We start from the raw sequence: 16,573 nt of genomic DNA on the forward strand, positions 1-16,573 counted from the left end.
TCTTAAACTTTACTTAGAAATTTAAATGGAAAAAGTTGATTAGTCTATATAATTTGACAGCATTGCTTAGGTTTGTATATGGACCAATTCGTAAAAATTATCTAAATTATAACATGCTTTAGTTGCAAACCAGTTTATAATTGCAACACTTTGATTTTCAACATATAAAATGTAAAATTTATTTATAATGGCAAGCATAAAATACTTAACATTACCACTAAAGTAAGTTGAAAATAGTATGCCATTTTAGTTTTCATTTTATGCTTTGTAATAACAGTGTGCTTATGTATTTCTTTGTGTTGCTAGGGATCAAACCTTTGCGTATACTAGACAAGTGTTTTGACACTGAGAGACACCACCAGCCCTGTACCATTATGAGAGAGGTGACAGAGTACTGCAATTATTACTGCAAACATGTACTAATAAAAGTCAAAAACTGTTTACAAAAAGAATTTTAATATAAAAATACTGAATCTACAAATACTGATAACTGATGCATGCAACTCTAGGTTCAGCAAAATTATTTTAATTATTCAAATAATTGAGCAAGTGAGGGAACTATTAATCATAGGTGAAGCTGAATAAAGGTTATATGGATGTTCTTAATGTTTTATTTATACTTGCAATGTTACTGTAAGTTCAAACTTATTGTGCTTGCCTGGCACAATAAGAGCCTGAGTTCAATCCCTGGTTCTGCCAAAAAAAATATTTCAAAATAGCAAATTAAAATAAAGGGATCTAGAATGATAACATAAGTCATAAGCTAAGTCATAAAGTTTTGTAAACAATATTTTCTTCAGAGTTAGCCTTAAACTATAACTGCTTTCCTGTTTTTCCTTTTCTTCTGCCAACTATGTTTTATTTCCTTGAATTCACAAGTATAGTCATCTGCTCATATCCTTTTTTTTTTTTTGTATTTTATGGAAGGGTCTACAGGGTGTTCAGGGTCTCACTACTAGATTCGACTTATAGTGATCCATCTCTTTACAGCCTCCCAAGTGCTGGGAATACAGGCGTGGGCCACCACACCCAGTCTCAATTGCCATCTCAATACAACATGGTGGTGAGGCCGGCACTGAGCTATTTGGCCAGCCTTTCATATCCTTTCATACCGGTTCTTTGATTCCTCATAGATACCAAAATCTGCAAAACCTCATGTCCTTTATAATATACGCTATACAGTATTGGTACATAATCTCCCATGTCTAGGTTATATTTAACATAATGTAAATGCTATATAAATGATTGCTGTACTGTGGTTTTTAGAGAATGACAAGAAAACTTGTACATATTCAGAACAATATGACTTTCCCCAGATATTGTCTATCCAAATTAATTTGATGCACTTATGGAATCCACAAGTAGGGAGGACGGACAGCACTGTTGCAGCCCATGTAAACCTGCAGATGTCAGAGTTCATTCCTAATGCCTGTGGACAGCCATTTTCCTTCTTTCTTTTTTATGTATTTGGTACAAGGTCTCACTACACAGATCGGACTCATAGCGATCCTCCCGTTTTCAGCCTCCCCAGTGCTGGGATTACAGGCATACACCACCATGCCCAGTCTTGCTGGCCAGCTCAGCACAGCCAGGGGCAGGGCCAGCATGGCATGTAGTGTAGGGAATCGAACCCCAATCCCTGCACTCACCTAAGCAGGCACATAGTCCACTGAGCTATCTCGCTGGCCCTGGGACAGCCACTTTTTGTTGATCTTGATGGCAAATGCTGATAGCAGATGGCCAATTCTGTCTTAATTTCTGTAGCATACAGTGAGGAAGTCTCATCACTGGATCTCCAGTCAGGTGATTTATTATAAGGGCATATTTGGTTCACTAAGGAGGTGGAAATGAATTATCATGATATCACCTTGAAATACTAAAAACTACAATGTGGAAATGAATGGACCAGCTATACACAATGTGATTCTGTTTGTAAAATCTGAGTTCCTAAAGTTGTTCTAAGAGCAAATGAGCCATCAATAATACACTCATCCAATGTTCCAGTTTAAAGTAATTTTTATTAGTATTATCATCATGGTGTTATAATTGTTAGCATAAAATTAATGCACTGTTAAAAGAAAATAAAACACACCCCCAAAGGCATGTGTCTTGCTGAGTCAGTAACATTATCTTCATGTAGAAGGGACAACACCCTGAGGATACGACTCATATCACAGCTTCATAATCAATTCTAAAATTTACCAACATTATTGAGCACCTAGGCACAATGGAGCATTTAAAAATGCATATAAGAATCCCTGCTTTCAAAGTTTTACAGTCTGCTAGGAGGTATTAAAAATATCAAGATCCCAGTGTCACATGGATCAGTGACATAATGCAATCAGTGGCATGCTGATGCACTTTTGTAAAGGGAAATGCTAAGAGACTAATGTCACATTCTGTTGGGAAAAATAGGAAAACAAGAGAAGGTGGGATCTGAACTAGACTTTAGGAACCAGAACTCTGGCAGACTAGTCAAAATAAAGAGACCTGCAAGTGGAGCAAATAGGGGGAGTCAACGAACTAGCATCGGTAAGTTCATAGCATGTTGGGAGAGAGGACAACAGTTCCTTTTGGTTGATGTATGGGGTTTGTGAGAGTGGGAGTTGTGTGATAGTATGTTGAAAATTATATGGGGACAATATTTTGAATAGTTCTGAAAGTCAGTTTAAGATTTCTAAGCTTTATATCATAGTAACTATATCCACATCAACAAAACATAAAATTATTTGTGAAGAGATGTGGTCATTCCACTTCCAGATTTCTTAGGGAAACTCAAGCAGCTTCTCAGCAAGGAAATCACCTTGCCATCCAAAATGTCCTAGCAGACAAAATTAAGCAACCTAAGATACATTTTGCTATTTTTCGCACATAATTAAATGTCATCCTTGAAAGTTTTTATTCTTTCTAACCAGGACCATACTTCTGCTTCCCATCTTCAGCGCCAGCCATTCTTGTGGCACCCAATGAGTAAAACAACCAACTTAGGATTCTCCAATCACAGCTGCTCCCTTGAAACGAAGATTTTAGTTTGAAGATGTGAATTGACTGTGGAAGGGGCACTGAACAATAAAATGAAAATGTAGCCATCTGAGAAGTTTTACGGAATGTTCAGAGTCAAAAATAGTTCTCTCCAATTGGAATTCTACTTAGTTTGACCTGAAAAACACATGAAGGGTTACAAAAACTCAAAATGAATGAGTACAGTCATCTTTCTAAGCTTTCTCTTATTAAGAAATCCCTTAAAGGAAAGACATTCAATCTGGGTTACAAGTTATTTAAGGGCGTCCTGGCTCTGAGGCTGTTGAAGTTCAGGGTAGACTGGAGTAACTTTCTTCTTCTGACCAAGGAATGCTGTTAGGCTTTGTTTGTGCCCAACAGGCTGATAGTTGGAAACTGCTCCCATGCAATGAAAGCTGACAGATGCTTAAAAAAAATACCTGTGTCAAGTAACCAAGCCTAAAGAAGGAAGCTATATAGAAACTGACCAGGAAAGATTTAGAAGAACCAAGATGCCCTGACCACACTGCCAGCAGTGAATCAGTCTTTCAGCTCTTTCCTGGAGTGGGACTTCCTCTGCAGAAAGTCATGGATAGCAGTAGTGAGCCCCCATGTCACACTGGACCTTAGGATGACCAGAGAACCTCCTCGGTAGATCAGGAGTACCTTTCGGCCCCGAGTGTCCCACACATCCTTCACAGAGGCCCACAGGCTTGGCATTCTCTGCCAGCCAATATGGGACTGCATATTGGCAACAAGCACAATCAGAGGATATAGAGCCAGGCAAGTGATTGTTCCATTGACACTACCAGATACCAAGGGAGGAACCCAATGGGGCAGGCCTTGCTTTGCCAAGCCATCCTGGATGGGATCTTTGAAAGAAAAGTAGAGAGCACTCCCCAGGCTGTTCCTAACAAGGACAGGCAAGAAACCACGATAATAGCCCCATGACAGCCGCCCCCAAAAACCGTAAGAATTGAACTCCTTGAGAATGCTGAAGGTGTTAGGGAAGCGAGCTTGTTTGCGACCATCCTGGAGCACATTTTGCACTCTTTCAAAGGGGCTGAGTGCCAAAGCTTCCACCACACCAGACATGAGTCCTGCAGCCCAGCGGTGCCTCAGGGAGTGTGGCCCAACAGGGGAGAGATAGCACAGCAGACTGTCATAAGTCCCAAACAGCAGAGTTCCTTGCAACGTCTTGGAGAGAAGAGGGGGGTAGATTCCCCTGTAGAAGTACTGAGGGCCTTCATGCCAAAGCTGTCGCAGAGCCTCAGACACAGCCACAGCATGGATCTGCTGCCGGAACACAACCTTATAGATGGGAAAAGTCAGAAAAGTAGACAGAAAGTTGGAAATGGCCCCAAGGGTGTAGGCCTGAGAGTTCCAGCTTTTTATTCCTGGAGCTTCTGCTTGCGTTCTGTGCTGAAGTTCCTTCCCAGCAGAGTGGTTCTCCTCCCTCATGCTGAAGACAACTGGATACCGATGGAACAGACTGTTCAGAGGGGGAAAAAGAGGTTAGCTGATGATTTACATCAGCTGACAAGCATTTTTACTGCTTGGTTAGAAACACAGCCCTGAGAAACTCTGGTCTAAGGAAACAACCAATCCTGTGGGCCAGTTTCTGCGAGCATCTTCTTAAGACATTAAGAATTCATCCATACCTCTTCTGGGTATCTTCTCCAAAGAGTTTAATACATCATACAACAGCGATACATGCATATCCACATTTATAGCAGCACAACTCACAATAGTGAAATCTAACAAGTAGTGTACATGCTCATTAACAGATGGATAAAAAAAACATGATATTTACATACAATGGGGTACTGCTACAAAGAGTAATAATTGACTCACCTATAGAAAAATGGATGTACCTTGAGAACATAATGTTGATAAGTGATATTAATCAGATACACAAGCATAAATATTGCATGTTTTCTCTTATGTGAGAAACTCAGTATAAGTAATTTAAAGAGAAAAATAAAAAAATAAGAAATATAGAGATAGACTTTGTGTAGATGGGAAAAGGATCTGAGGATGGGGAAGCACAGCAGAGAGGGAGAAGGGGAAGTAAAAAAAGATCAGGTTGGCATATGTTTATATACTAATTCCACATGATGAGTATATTTATCATGTATCACAAACATATGCTAATACATTTTAAATGCATAAAATGGCATTTATTTAAAAATATATTAACCAGGCCAGTCAGATAGCTCAGCGGATTAAAGTGCCTGCTTATGCAGACACAGGGACCTGGATTGGATCCCTGGTGTGCTGTGCTGGCCCTGTCCCCAGGCTGTGCTGAGATAGCAATTAAGACTGGATGTGGTGGCCCGAGCTTGGGAGGTGGAAAATAGGAGAATCAGTATGAGTTCAATCTCTGTAGTGAGACCCTGTAGACCCTGCACTGAATACATTAAAAAAGTATATTTCAGGGATAACCCACTCGGGCCCCCCGCCTGTCCCTCTCTCACACAGGAGCTTTCTTTCCCTCAATAAATCTATTCTGCTCATAAAAAAAAATACGTTAACCTTAGGCATCGTAGTGCATCCTTGTGATTCTAGCAGTTAGGGATGCAAAGGTAGGAGGATCACAAGTTGAGTCTCACATGAGCATCTTAGCAAGACCTTGTCTCTAAATAAAAAATATTAAAAGGCCTGGGATAGCTCAGTGGCAGAATGGCCCTGGGTTTAATCCCAAGGACTGTAAAGGGGGGTGCACATATCAACCTTAAAGAAAAGGCAGTCAGATATATATATATATATATATATATATATATATATATATATATATATTTGATATATACATTATATTCGGTAAAGGGTCTCACTATGCAGCTTAGGCTATGCAGCTTGGACTCCTAGCAATCCTCCTGTCTTAGCCTCTCCAGCGTTGGGATTACACATATGCGCCACCACACCCAGTCACCCAGTTTTGGGGCCAGCATGGCTCCAGCATGGCATGCAGTACTGGGGATCGAACTTGGGACCTTGCCCTTGTTCGGCAGGTACTTAGACCACTGAGCTATCTCTCCCTGCCCAGGCAGTTAGTTTTGAACAGTCACCTCTACAGTATTTTGCTGATGCACAAATATTCCAATATTCAAAGAATCATGACTAAAACCCATTATACCAGGCAAAGGGGACTCCAAAATATATATCATATTCAAATTTCATTGTATAAAATGTCAAATTTTTATAAAGTACAATTTTTTTTTGCAGTACTGGGGATTGAACTCAGGACCCTACACTTGCCAGGCAAGCGCTTATTCTACTGAGCTATCTCCCGGCATCTAGCTATTGTTGTTTATAGTGCTGGAGATTGAAACTGGGGTCAGGCAAGCACTGTCCCACTGAGCTATAACCCTTTACCCTAAAATACATTTTAAAGGTGCTCAACAGTTGTAGTGCAATACTTTCTCTAGAAATCTATAGTAAATTTGAGTATGATAAATCTTTCCCCCTTCCTTCTGTATATTTCTGCTCAAATTGTACCTATCTCCTGGCAATTTATCACCTCCTCCAACTGAGGGCAGGAGAGAGCACCTGCTCATTGCCAGGAGCCTCAGCACCTGGCATGTCCAAGCCCAAATTTTTAGGATCATAGGCATATGACAGAGGCTTTCTCAATATTGGTACTATTGGCATTTTATTATCCATGCCTGGCCTGTGCATTGGTAAACATTTGGGGGCATTTCTGGCTTTTACTCACTACATACCAGTAGCATCAGTGGAGACTTACCAAGTGCAATGATCAAAAATATTTCCAGGGCTGGTGAGATAGGTCAGTGATCTAAAGCGCCTGCTTAGGTAAGCTTAGGCAAGCTCAGGGACCACAGTTTGATCCCCAGCACCACATGCAGTGCCAGCCCTGCCTCCAGTGTGGGCTAAGCTGGCCACATACACACACACACACACACACACACACACACACACACACACACTCCAGACATGACCATTTGTTCCTTGAAATGTAAAACTCATCTGGGTTCCGAATCAGTACAAGATGGGGGCTGGGGAGATAGCTCAGTAAATTGCCTAGCAAGGGGAAGGGCAAGGGCCTGAGTTCAATTCCGGTTCTGCAGAAAAAAAAGCAGTATAAAGACTCTAAACTACTGCTCTGGAAGCAGGTTGGGTAGTGTGAGAAACAACTTGGAGACTGAATACATGAAGGAACTTTGGTATCAAAACAAATCAAACCAAACCAAAACAAGAGCTAGGAATAGGAGTACACACTGTAGTTTGAGCACTTGAAAGGCTAAGCCAGGAGGATCGCATGAGTCCAGAAGTTTGAGACCAGCCTAGGCAATAGAGCCAGCCCCCATTTCAAAACAAAGAAAGGAATGAATGCTCAGATCAGTGCATACCATTGTCTGGAAGGAAAGAGGGGCCCCAAACTCTCGGCTCTCCTACCAATGGTCTAGTTCTGTAAGCATGCTCATAATTTTTTTTTTTTTTTTTTTTTTTTTTTGGGAACCGGAGATTGAGCCATCTCCCCCGGCTTCAAATGGAGAATAAGACCTTTTATGTTTTTTTTTTTTCAGAACCGGGGGTTGAACTCAGGCCCTTGCACTTGCCAGGCAAGTGCTTATTCTACTGTGCTATCTCCCCGCCCCCGTCATAACTTTATAATGTTATGAGGGAGTGATGTAAAGTAATTCTGAGTAATAGTTGATAGAGAAATTCTACTTTTATAACTCTGGCTCCTTCTGCCATTCATGCAAAACATTTTGAGGGATTAAAGGTGAATAATAAATTAGAAACACATTACCTTAATATTGAACCTGTTATTTAATAAATCTAATTATTTTATTTTATAGGGGAAAGGAAATCCAATGTTTGCTTCTGTATTTCTCTCTTAAGATGCTTTTGAGGCAGCCACATCTGAGACTGAATTTTGCCTTCACTACCTACCAAGCTGTGTAACCTAAGACAAGACACTAGCTTCCTACAGTCTCAGAATTTTTAGCTACAAAATGAGAACAGTAAGACCTATAACAAAAGGTTACTGCAAAGATTAATAACATAAAATGAGAGAAAGGGTTGAGAATCTATGAGTTAGTATCTGGAATACAATGTATGAAAAAGATGCTTCCCATCCTACCTACCTGTCCTCACAGAGCACCTGCTCCTACAGACGGTAGGGTCAGCCAAAACTGGATGAAATGTACTGGAGCACATCCGATCTTCCTGTGGAAGGCAGGGAAAACTTCTCTCTCACGAATGCAAAGGTGCAATTTGAACAATCTAGGAGAGTCCAGCCCCTTAATATGAAATCTAAAGTAAAGAATGTATCCAAAGTTGGTCTTGAGCAGTTATCACTTGAACATTGTGATCTACCTCCTATGTTTCCAACTTTGACAAGTATCTGTTTCAACAGGGCTGCTCAGAAGCTTAAATGAGATAGAAGATGAAAAGTTCCTGGAACAGAGGAGGCAGGCAGCCAAAAGTAGCTATTACTGTTTCATCTGGAAGCTTTATCTCCTAACCTCCAAGCTTTTAAACTTTATTTTTTTGAAATTGAACAATGGAATCTCATTAAAACCACCATTTAGGAACTTTCCCACATATGAGGCCACAGATAAGGGGTGATGCTCTGTATCCAGTTGGAGCTAGCTTGCAAATTTGCAAATGTTCTTTTCAGTCCTGCTCAAGGACATTTTTACTTTGTTCTAATGACCCAACCTTTGCCCAATCTACTTCCTTTCTGTATTTTTATCAGAACTCTGAATTTCTGTAGGTATTTTGCTTCTTTCTGATCTCAACCTTACCAACTCCAACTACATACCTAGTATGGTGAGTTTCCAAATACAGAAAAAGAAAGGCAGTATGAGATATCATGGTTTGGGCAGGCAGTAGCAAAAGTCTGAAGGAAAGCCAAGAACTTATTGCCAGCCTCACCCCTGACTGCAAGGTGAGACACTGGCCTTCACTGTGCCTGTTAACACTGCCCACTGGCCACCAGCACTACTCCTCTGTTCCATCTACAAAAAGAAGGCCACAACCCTGTGATGGAAGATGCTCTCTCCAAATATGGACTGCTTACCCTAAGGAATTCTAGGTATGGGGGCTGTAAACATGAGGGCAGAAAAGGAGAGATGAACCACCTTAACAGGCTGACAATGAACCCAACAGCAGTAGTGGCAGGGCACCAGATTCTTCAGTCACTTCCAAGCACTAGGAATCAGAAAGAAGCCCTGCAGAGACTCCTGGCCACAGTCTACATAAATAGGAAGTAATACCTGCTCTCTAAGAACTGAAAGTCAGGGAAAATGGAACAGGTTTTCTAGCCACTAGCCTCATCGCCCATTTGCTCTGGACAGCCCTGCATGCCGTTTCCATGGAGTTGCTCCTTCTCTGGGGCCAGTGATGCCAAGTCCAGCAAAGGAGAAGTCCCCTGAAGAGCTCACAGAAGGGCAACCTAGCAACGTATCCTTGAGCCAGGAAATGAAAGAGCCATATCAGCAGCAGAGAGCTGTAGAGTGGGGGTTAGGTCAAACGGTGTTTCATTTCTCATACTTCTTCCTCAAGCAGGAGTTAAAGGAGGAAGATGTTTTGAAGAAAGTTTATAGCAGAGTTGTTCTTAGCTGCTTAGGGACCACAGACTCATTTGAATATCCACAAAGCTATGGACTCAGAAAACTGTACAGAGTTCAAAATTTCAGAAGAGTCCATATAGGAAACTTTTGTTCTAGAGTTCCACTTCATGACAGATATGCTGTGGACAGATACATTGGTGGCAGGCCCATTTTCTTATAACCTTTAGCATGATATGTTGTTTAGAACAATTAGTTCACAAACCTCTGTATACCTCAGAATCAACTACAGCAATGTTTAAAATTACAAAACACAGTCCTTTAGTAAATCAAAATTCCCAGCAGTGGGACTCAGTAATCTGCCTTTCTTTTCTTTTTTCTTTTTTTGGCAGAACTGGGGATTGAACTCAGGCCCTTGTGTTCTCCAGGGTAGCGCTTATTCCACTGAGCTATCTCAATGGCCCCAGTAATCTGCCTTTCGAACAAATTCTCTGAAATTATTTTAGCACCAACATTTTGGTTAATGTTGTGAGTTTGTCTTTTTCCATCAGGTACTGGGAACCAAGCTCAGGATCTTGGATTGAGAGATTCAGTCCACATTTCAAGTTCATCATGTAATTTTTGGTAAATCTGGGATCATAATGAACTATTGAAAAATTTGGAGGGGGGAGAGAATGAGACAGTCTCCCTTATGCAATTCAGACTGGCCTTGAACTCACTATGAAGCCCAGGCTGGCCTTGAACTCAGTGATCCTCCTGCCAGAGCTTTCCAAGTGCTAGTATTATACATGTGTGCCACCACACAAGTTTAGAAGTGTTACTTTTATAAAGAGGCACCTTGTTATTGTATAAACACGAATACAAAATGGAAAAGGAAAGTTACCTCACTTTCTGTTCTATACAGCGGGGACCAAGCAGGTTCCCTTCCTGTTCTCTCACACTTCCTTCAGCACCCATTACATCACGACAGCTGTTGGGGTGATTAGAGAATACCTGTGTAAAATGCACCCTGGCCAACAGATGGTATCACCAGAAGCGACCAGCACACAAAATGAGATGCTGTCACTTATTTGCTGTAAGATACAGGGCAGGATGTCCAAGCTTTCTGTGGCTGTTTCCTCGTCTTTAAAGTGGAGATAACAGTCCTTGCTCAGTAACTGTACATGGCTCAAGTTAGTGCTTCCATCTTGCATTGGCTTTTCTCCACTAACCCTTAATCTGCCCCCATAGGGGAGTGCTTCCCTGGGGCAGTCTTTGAAGTTCCACCTGAGGACCTGAGTATGAGCACTTGGCCCTGCACTTCCTAAGCACACTGCCTGGATGCTTGAGAACCCCTCTCTGGTAAATGGGCAAGCTGCTACCGCCTTCTCAAAGCTGCTGAGAATAAACGCGATGCCTGTGCAAGTGCATCTGCACGCGGAAAACGATCAGCAAATGCTTTTCTCCCTTCCCCCTATACAAAGGTAGAGAACTCTCATTGTTCACTTGTTTTCTGTCCCACCTCGTGCTAAATGCATCGGGTCTCAAAGAGTGGAGAACAGCAGAGGCGGAAGGGGGATAAGAAGAGGGGAAGAGAGGGGTAGCAACAAACTCACGGGTAAAGTGGGCCCGGTTGGTGCCTCTGAGCTGCACTTGACTATACGCCAACTCCCGCGTCGGCTGCAGCCCGGTAGGCCGGCTCCCCCTGTCCTCTTAGCATTAGCTTTGAGAGGAGAGGCTGCGCGGGGAGGCACCCCTGCGCCCCGCTGATTGGTCGCACCACTGGGCTCATCACACTCTTTTGTCTCAATGGGCACAGACTAAAAGCAGCCACTGCTACTGGGCGGGCGGAAATGGAGGGCGGGGGCAGTCGTGGCTGCCTTGGAAACCGCGCTGCCAGGACTCTGCTACCCCTTGCTGGGCAGCGGTGCTAAAAGCTAGCTGGCTGGGGCAGCCCCGACTTTGTTACCGATGGAGGAGGAGCCATTCTTTCTCTCTGCAGGACCTCAGAGACCGGAAGGAGAAACACAGCTGTGACGCCCAAGCATCCCTGACACCCTATCATCCGCCGCCCACCTGCAGAGGCGAGGTAAAGAAAGGGGGACTGGATAGCGTGGGAGGGTGAAGCTCCACCAGTATGAGAGCAGTTCTTGATTTGTAAAATCAGTTACTGCGAGGCTGGGAAAGTACTCCTTATGGTCTAGCTATGCTGAAAGAAGGGGCGATTTCAAGTGGATGCTGCCCACTGAGAGGGATTTGCCTGGACCTGGGAGGGGGCTATTTTCTGCGAGATGGCAGAAGACTCGAAAGCTGTCTGCCTGGAACGCCCTTTGCAGCTTATCTGTTCTTGGATAGAAATATGGATGAGAGAAGGTGACCAGCTGCTATTCCTTTTTGAAGTGACAGCCCACCAAAGCTACTCCAAGCTTGAATTCAGTGCAGCTGATTGCATAACTCGCAGGCCAATAGTTTCCCAAAGGGAAATGTAATGGAGAGGATGGTGGCTTCTATCTGAAAGGTGGGATAGGGAATTTTCTGCCTAGCCACAGTAGGAGATTGCAGGATAATGAACGAGGCTGCTTCTGACGCTTCTGACACCTTCCCCCAGCTATGGCATAGTCTCAATGCCTTGACAGGCCTGATCTTAGACTTCCTGTTGACGGAGGTTGACCACATCATGAGGCTAGCTTTTTCTCATAGAGCGCACCAGCTGCAATGGCTGAAAGTGCAGTAAAGGTGACTAGTTTCTGAGCTCCTGTAAGAATCTGAGAAATAAAAGGAAACATTAAGGAGTGTATTTGAGACCTAAGATCATGAGGTTAATTAAGATCTTATTACCGTAAGTCCTTGGGACTTAAAATATTCTACCCTATTTTGAGAGTTCAGTGTCAGCTTCACAGAATTCTAAGCAACCTCTGTTACCCTTCCTGATGAATAGGCGGGAAGGTGATTGCTAGTGTCCTGCAGGTTAGTTTCAGTGCAGAAGGTAGATATAAAATGCACTGCAGGGTATTCAAGAGGGTAGAGAATTCTAGAGCAGATGGGTTCCACGCAGTCTGCTGTTTTGACTTTTTTTCCTTCTTATAGTTCATTCTGAAACAGAGGGTAGGCAAATCCAGGAACACTGCTTTAGGTATTCTTACATAATAGGCTTTTTTAAAAAAGCCAGACTATCTTATGTTGATGCCCTGTCGTTCTCAGACATGTCTGGCATCCTTGTGTGTATAACTGCCAGTGGCCAAATGCACCCTTGTCACCATGAGCATATTCCATGATGAGGTCTCTGGAATGGAAACTCAAGTCCTTTAATAATCCACATGACAGAAAGAAGCATGAAGCTATTCTCTAGTAGGGTGGTGTTCAGCCCAGGGGCAGTAAGCCTTTTATAACTGACTCAAGTCAAGGGAGTTCTGACAGATTGGAATATGTCAGAACAAAAGTTCAAGTGCTTAATAGAAACCCTTAGGAACTCTGCCTGAGTGGTCATGCATTTGCTCCAGGTGCCAACCCTAAATTAAATGTGATAAACTTTTAATGTTTGGGTGAGGAATGTGACAGCAGTGTGTCTACCCTTGGCAAATTTAACACCCTGCATGTGCAAAGGAAGAAGACTTTTTTTATGAACCACCTAGAGGTGCAGTTGCAGAATGCTACCCAGGAAGGCAGCCTAGCTGAGAAAGTTATAAACCATACTTATCTGCACCAGCTCCTGGCAGAGGCTGAGCTGAATAAGGCTCTATGCTTCAGGTTTAAGAATCTTCTCCCAATATGTATAAAGAAGCAGTAGCAGCTTCCCAATTTCCTGGAGTTGATCAGAATGATAATGGAGGAAGAGGACTGAAGTAAAACTTTTATTAAACAGAAGTGACCCAAAAGATCTGAGCCCTGTGGCCTTTTGAGGTTTCCCACCTATTACTGATTGGCAGTGTGGACTGCAACTGCAACATGATAGAAACAGATCATACCCTTGATGACTCTGATTAGGTAGAGTCTGGAGATACTCTACTTTCATCCTGAGGTATCCCAGCCATTGGAGGAAGAAAGAGATCATGAGATCTGTTTCGTTATTGATTCTTCCAGCAATGTCAAGGTTCAATCTCTTTTGCTAAGTGGTTCTGGGCATAAGAATGATGATCCTAGGGTTATGTGTAGAACTGGGAGGTAAAAGTACAGAGTCCATTATACCTATTGTCAGTCACTAGAAGGTCCACTCAAAAACCCTGTGATGATCCCGGGCTGGGGAGGAATGGCGGATGGTTCTGCAGAGTGAAGACTTAACTCCGAGATCATGACAAAACATCTGAAGTTCATTGGCAAGGCTGTGATGGCACAAGATGGGAACATGGAAGGTGCATACAAGACACTAAACAGAGTCCTCACGAAGGATGGGCTCACTGAGGACATTAAGCAACGAAGATACTATGAAAAGTCTTGCTGTGGCAGCCAGCAGGAAAGCTACTAAACCTGCTGGCAGATCTATAACATGGAAATGGCTTGAAAGATCAATTTCTTTCTTTTTTTTTTTTTGGCAGAACCGAGGATTGAACTCAGGACCTTGTGTTTGCCAGGCAAGCGCTTATTCTACTGAGCCATGTCCCAGCCCCTAGTCAGACGATCAACTTCTTGATGAGAAGAAATTGTCCAGATCCATGGCAGGGCTTCTGAAGCCTGTGGTTAAGGAAGCTCACATCCAGTTTGTGTCTTCATGTCTTCCTTGAAACACATTTTGTTACCTTTCTCTGTAATGAACTCAGTCACATTAAAAAAAAAAAACCTGTGAAGATGAAAGCAACAAGGTCCAGGTTTTTTAATCTATAGGAGCTCATGCCAAAGAAGTCCCTGGAGAACACCAAGAACCATCTGAGTCATGTACAGTGCTACTTATGGGTAGAATAGGGGTAATGAGGTCAGCTTCAAACTACATTACAAAGTAATTTATTCCTGGCAAGAAAAAGACATCTTACACATCACCACAGTGGAAAGGAGTGCTTTGACCTCTATCTTGCTCCTCCCTTTGCCTGCTTAAGGATCTATTCTGAATGTTTTGCTTTCATGACTGTATTCTGTTTATGAGAAGAGCATTTATGTTCAGCCTTCCAAAAAAGAGAATATAAAACTTAAGGTACAAATTATCTGAGAGTTAAACTGCTATTTAACCACTGTTAGCCCTTTGGTCAATTTCTATTTTCCCCTACCTGTATTCTCAGATAGATAGATGTGAATATAAGTGGTATCTCTACTGTATTTTTAGCCAAACAACACATCTTATGAACTTCTCTGTCAACTGAGTATGTATTTGTTACTGACATATGTTTGCAACATATAATGTATACTTGCATTTTGGGGGATTAGTACATATCTTGATCACCTTTGATCCCCATTTCTCCTCTCTATCCTCCCTTTCCCTACCTTTTCCCTCACTCTTCCCCATCTCCTTTTCATGTTCTTAAAGTCTGCCTCTATTTTACTCTTAATTTATAAGTGAATAGAAGAATGAATTGAAGTCATTTATTTTTTAAAAAAATGAATCCCAAAACCATTATATAAGTGAAAACAGACATAGTTAGACATGGAAATATTGTTGCTTTCTCCCAACCCAATTATAAACAAGCATCTAATTTAATGCCTGTGTGTGATGTTATCACTGGGCTGGGTATGAGGTCCCTGAGGCTGAAATGAGGAACATAACCCATCCTTGTAGGACAAGTTTACAGTTTTACCGATTCCTGCTGTGGAAAAAAAGTATTTTCAGAACGCATCAGTACGAGACACAAGAAGGATTTATTAGACAGGGATTTGGGAATGCCCCCAAAAGTGGACTGCAGGCACTCAGAGAAATAGAGATGTAATCTGAGATGGAGTTGAGTGCATTTAAAGAGGAGTCTTCACGATGGGGAATCTAGTACACATCTTCCTAGTGTGTCAGGTTACAATGCAAGTCACTTACATATGTTTGAAGTTGAGATAGTCCACCCACCAATATCACTGCTTCCTTGGGGGAGGAGGAAGTGCAATGTAGCATTCCCTTGGCTGCCCCACCCATTACCTACCTTGCTGTGCTTCTTTCGCAAATCACCTCCGGCAGCTGGCCTTCTTCCCCTGGCCTCCTCTTCTATTCCATCCCTCCCTCTACAATGTACTTTGCAAGCACCCCTTCCCCTGGAGCCACACTCAGCTCTTAGTGGAGATCTTTGGCAGCCCAGCTTCCCATGCTCTGCCCATTACTATCTGATTTGCCCTCAGCATTCTGTTTACTTAAGCTTCAGCCTAGTTAGCATTCAAGGCCAAAAAGAGATTAAGAGGGACCATCTACTAAGAGTTGGCTCTTTAGCTGAGAACCAAACTGGAGCTAAGTCTCAAGAAGGCTACTCCTTATATCCCACTGGAGCACTTCTGGGCTTCTGGTAGCCAGCTCTATCTCTCCAGAGCCAATGGGGACCTTTTACACAAGCAGGAGGAAACACTACTCAGGGCTCTAAAGCACAGAGTTCCTAACACTCTTATAGGTTTAGAGCCCTTTATTCCTGCCTACCCCTCCTATATCTACCTGTTATGGTTGAGATATAGAATGTTCCCTAAAAGTCTCATGTATTCAGAGGTAGAATGTTTGGAAAAATACATCATAGGGGCACTGTATTCATCACTGGCTTGATGCACTGATGACTTCCTATTTAAGTGCGCTGTGACAAGACTGGTGGGAATTATATCTTTCTATTTGTATTTCTTCTTTGGAGTTCTTATACTAGGGAGACTATATGATATTTACACATGTATGTCTGGTTTATTTCACTTATGAGTATATGTTCAAGTGGCATCCACTTCAATATAAAGGTTTGCAGTTTATCATTCTTAATAGCTGAATAATACTCCATTGTGTAAAAATACCACATCTTTCTCAACCATTCCTCAGGTGATGGGCATCTCTGAGTTTGGTTTGCTCTTCCTTTTCTAGTTGTTGAAGGTGCAGCATTAGGGTGTTTATTTGTTCCCGTTCTGCTTTCCTAATGTGTGAGTTCACAGCTATAAATTTCCCTCTGAGAACTGCTTTCATCGTA

General features: G+C 42.4%; 1 protein-coding gene and 1 pseudogene across 1 annotated transcript; one reads left to right on the plus strand and one right to left on the minus strand.

The window, feature by feature from the left end:
- Positions 1-2,052: 2,052 nt before the first annotated feature.
- On the minus strand, positions 2,053-11,184 carry Slc25a53 (solute carrier family 25 member 53). Its single transcript, XM_023703468.1, has 3 exons — positions 11,135-11,184; positions 8,112-8,280; positions 2,053-4,492 (listed from the first exon to the last, which is right to left on the minus strand). Exon 3 carries the CDS (start codon positions 4,459-4,461, stop codon positions 3,541-3,543), a length of 921 nt encoding a protein of 306 aa, XP_023559236.1. The 5' UTR covers positions 4,462-4,492; positions 8,112-8,280; positions 11,135-11,184; the 3' UTR covers positions 2,053-3,540.
- A 2,622-nt stretch (positions 11,185-13,806) lies between these two features.
- On the plus strand, positions 13,807-14,183 carry LOC101559773 (annotated as a pseudogene).
- The last annotated feature ends 2,390 nt before the right edge of the window (positions 14,184-16,573 follow it).

This window comes from Octodon degus, unplaced genomic scaffold (assembly GCF_000260255.1).
Source record: "Octodon degus isolate 3935 unplaced genomic scaffold, OctDeg1.0 scaffold00171, whole genome shotgun sequence".
Taxonomy (NCBI): domain Eukaryota; kingdom Metazoa; phylum Chordata; class Mammalia; order Rodentia; family Octodontidae; genus Octodon; species Octodon degus.

Excerpts from the sequence above, each read along its gene's own strand:
- Slc25a53 (XM_023703468.1), bottom strand. The coding sequence starts at position 4,461 with ATGAGGGAGGAGAACCACTCTGCTGGGAAGGAACTTCAGCACAGAACG.